This window comes from Rattus norvegicus, chromosome Y (assembly GCF_036323735.1).
Source record: "Rattus norvegicus strain BN/NHsdMcwi chromosome Y, GRCr8, whole genome shotgun sequence".
Lineage (NCBI taxonomy): Eukaryota > Metazoa > Chordata > Mammalia > Rodentia > Muridae > Rattus > Rattus norvegicus.
This window is the reverse complement of record NC_086040.1, coordinates 353047-356513: the sequence shown is the minus strand read 5'-3', so window position 1 is coordinate 356513 and position 3467 is coordinate 353047. Positions and strand designations below refer to the sequence as shown.

General features: G+C 45.0%; 1 protein-coding gene across 1 annotated transcript; it reads left to right on the top strand.

Annotated features, from left to right (window-relative positions):
• The first annotated feature begins 2449 nt into the window (after positions 1–2449).
• Positions 2450–2938, top strand: Sry4 (sex-determining region Y protein 4). The gene has a single exon (NM_001416755.1). It carries the CDS (start codon positions 2450–2452, stop codon positions 2936–2938), a length of 489 nt encoding a protein of 162 aa, NP_001403684.1.
• The last annotated feature ends 529 nt before the right edge of the window (positions 2939–3467 follow it).

Below are 3467 nucleotides of genomic sequence, written 5' to 3'. Positions count from 1 at the left end.
TGACTTTCTCCACAAGTATCAGCTTTTCCTGTTATTGTGTCCACAACACAGGAAAACTGCTAGGCCTCACCTGGGTGTCTGGTGCCCCTCCACCTTGACTTATATTGACACAGCAGCTGCAGAGCAGGGATTGATGAGTCTGAGGATCATGGGGGCTTCTCCAGATCTTCCCTTGCTGATTCTCAAGAAGATGTGGCCCCTTCCTACTTCAAGGTCTACTTCTTCAAGGTCTGCCCAAGACCTATCCGGCATGAATATACACAGAATATGAAATGCCAGCACACAATTGAGGAAGGCTGGCTGGGCATTACTCACAGTGTTTCCTTTACTCTTACTTGAATTGAGCTGGCATTCAGACTCTCTGCCTGAAAGGACTTTGCCTCAGCATTTCCCGAACACCCGACAATACCTTCCTGCCCAAGAGCTGACAAACCTTTCTGTGCCTTCTTGGGCCAAGCAGACATATGTGGTAGGTCCTTCTTGGACCAAGCAGACATATGTGGTAGGTCCTTCTTGGGCCAAGCAGACATATGTGGTAGGTCCATCTTGGGCCAAGCAGACATATGTGGTAGGTCATTCTTGGGCCAAGCAGACATATGTGGCAGATCCTTCTTGGGCCAAGCAGCATATGTGGTAGGTCCTTCTTGGACCAAGCAGACATATGTGGTAGGTCCTTCTTGGACCAAGCACACATATGTGGTAGGTCCTTCTTGGGCCAAGCAGACATATGTGGTAGGTCCTTCTTGGGCAAAGCAGACATATGTGGTAGGTCCTTCTTGGGCCAAGCAGACATATGTGGTAGGTCCTTCTTGGGCCAAGCAGCATATGTGGTAGGTCCTTCTTGGGCCAAGCACACATATGTGGTAGGTCATTCTTGGGCCAAGCAGACATATGTGGTAGGTCCTTGAAGCAAACTGGGAGAGACATAGGCTTGGCTGTGGATGTTGAGAAATACCTGTCCTATTGCCTCACAGGAGGGACCTCTAGCAAATGGCTTTTCCCTGACCTGGAGGTCTGCATCTTCTGCTCCCCACATTACTCTACTTACCGACATTGGCTCCTCTGGTAGGCCATCTACCGTCCACTGAACTAAGAGATGGTTTGTCTGGCACTCTGTGAAGTGTCTCTGCCTGTGCTAAGAGTCCCCCTACCATCCCTTGTACACACTGCTTATCTTCTGGACAATGTGGTCAAATCCAGATAGGTCAGCAGCTCTGTGAACTCTCATATACCAGGCAGCTCAGCCATGATTGCATGTGTTCTCCCTCCAGCCTTCTCTGTCGGAGAGAGAAGTACTTCTGGATATCCAGACAGATGTCTTCTGCAGTGACCTGAGGCAAATGTCTCTAGCTTCTGGATGGGGGTCCCTCTGCAGCCCACCAAGGCTCAGGACACATTTTTTCAGAGTAGAGAATACAGTAGTGTGTTTCTGTTGTATTTGTCTAAGTGTCTGTGTGTGATTACCTGCATGTGGAGTGTGTGTGTGTCTGTGTGTATCTGTAAATAATTGAGTCTCAAATGCACTTTAGCAACATGCCAGCAACAACTGTTGGTTGTATTGAAATAATCCTAATAACAATATTTTTAATATTACTACATAGGAAATTTGTACAAACGAGCTTTATGATGCATGTATATGACAAAGAGAGAAAGAAAACTTCCTTGAGATATTTGTTGAGTTTTAGGTTTTGTAGCTTTCAATTCTAAAACTCAGCATTACTACTGTTTTTGTTTTTGGTTTTTCTTTGTCCCATGGTGTAGATCTTTATAGTGGGCTATTGCCCTGGACAGACTGATTCTTTTTCTTCATGCTACCTCGCTTACTGGACTAGGATACAATTGATTGTTTTCCTACTTATCTTTGACCCTCTCTACCACTTGTACATGCTTGTTTATTTCTCAGTTAGTCCATCATAAATATCATGTATGCTACAGGGCAAAAAGAACGGCTTAGTATGCTCATTGTTGTATCTTAATGCTTGTTGAGAAGAAATGACCAAAGAGAAAGTTGTATGTTTTTAAGGAGTGTAAAAGTGCAGTCTCTACATTTACAATCCACAGGGGTTTTGGTTGACAATATGTAGGTTTGTGTGGTGGCTTCAAAGTAGATTAGTTGGGCTGGACGTGGGAGGTCCCGAGGGAGGAGGGATGAATATTTTCTTACACACTTTAAATACTAAAATCTTTGTTACAAACACAGTTCGGATACTAGCTTTTACCCCTTACACTTTATATCTTGATTTCTGTCTCTGTCTGTCTCTGTCTCTCTGTTTCTGTCTCTATCTCTGTCTCTCTCATCCCATCTCTGACTTCCTGGTTGCAATCCTAATTCTTCCACTACATTCAGCATTTCAGATCTTCACTTTCAGTGTTCAGCCCTACAGCCTGAGGACATATTAATCTCTGGAGAAGGGAGAGCTTTGGGAGCAGTGACAGTTGTCTAGATAGCATGGAGGGCCATGTCAAGCGCCCCATGAATGCATTTATGGTGTGGTCCCGTGGAGAGAGGCGCAAGTTGGCTCAACAGAATCCCAGCATGCAGAATTCAGAGATCAGCAAGCAGCTGGGATATCAGTGGAAAAGCCTTACAGAAGCCGAAAAAAGGCCCTTTTTCCAGGAGGCGCAGAGACTGAAGACCCTACACAGAGAGAAATATCCAAACTATAAATATCAGCCTCATCGAAGGGTTAAAGTGTCACAGAGGAGTTATACTTTGCAGCGTGAAGTTGCCTCAACAAAAGTGTACAACCTGCTGCAATGGGACAACAACCTACACACTATCATATACGGACAGGACTGGGCTAGAGCTGCACACCAGTCCTCCAAGAACCAGAAAAGCATTTATTTACAGCCTGTGGACATCCCCACTGGATACCCACTACAGCAGAAACAGCAGCAGCAGCAGCAGCAGCAGCACATGCACCTGCAGCAGCAGTAGCAGCAGCACCAGTTCCACTAGCAGCAGCTAACCTACTTACTGTCCACTGATATCACTGGTGACCCTACACCATAGCAGGAGCACGTCAGCAGAGCCCTGTGATAGGTAATCTCATGATACTGGCTCTGCTCCTACCTATCCCAACACTCCCCCCTTCTGTAATTTACAGCTTGAGATTCCTACTTGGTTTGGATACTGATTTCCCTCTGTTGTAATAAAGGACAGCTCCTTTTTTTGGGGGGGGTGGTTGGAGGAGGAGACCAAAATGTGTGTAAGGATGTGTAGTGTGTAAGAAAGGAGAATGCTTAGAAGGGCTTACTACATACTTTTTCTTTAACAGCGTACTAATCGCATTGTTATTGCATTTAATCCATGGAAGAAACTAGGTTTAGACTCATAATGAATTTATTTGTACTGCCAGCTCAAAGGCAGCAAACAGCTTTAGAGCCAATACAGCTTGACATGCAAGAGATTTCACTGAAAATCTAAACTAGACAGGGAAAACTATAAATAAATAAATACCAAAAGT

What these genes read in the sequence shown, in the direction of transcription:
- Sry4 (NM_001416755.1), top strand. Translation starts at nt 2,450, where the DNA reads ATGGAGGGCCATGTCAAGCGCCCCATGAATGCATTTATGGTGTGGTCC.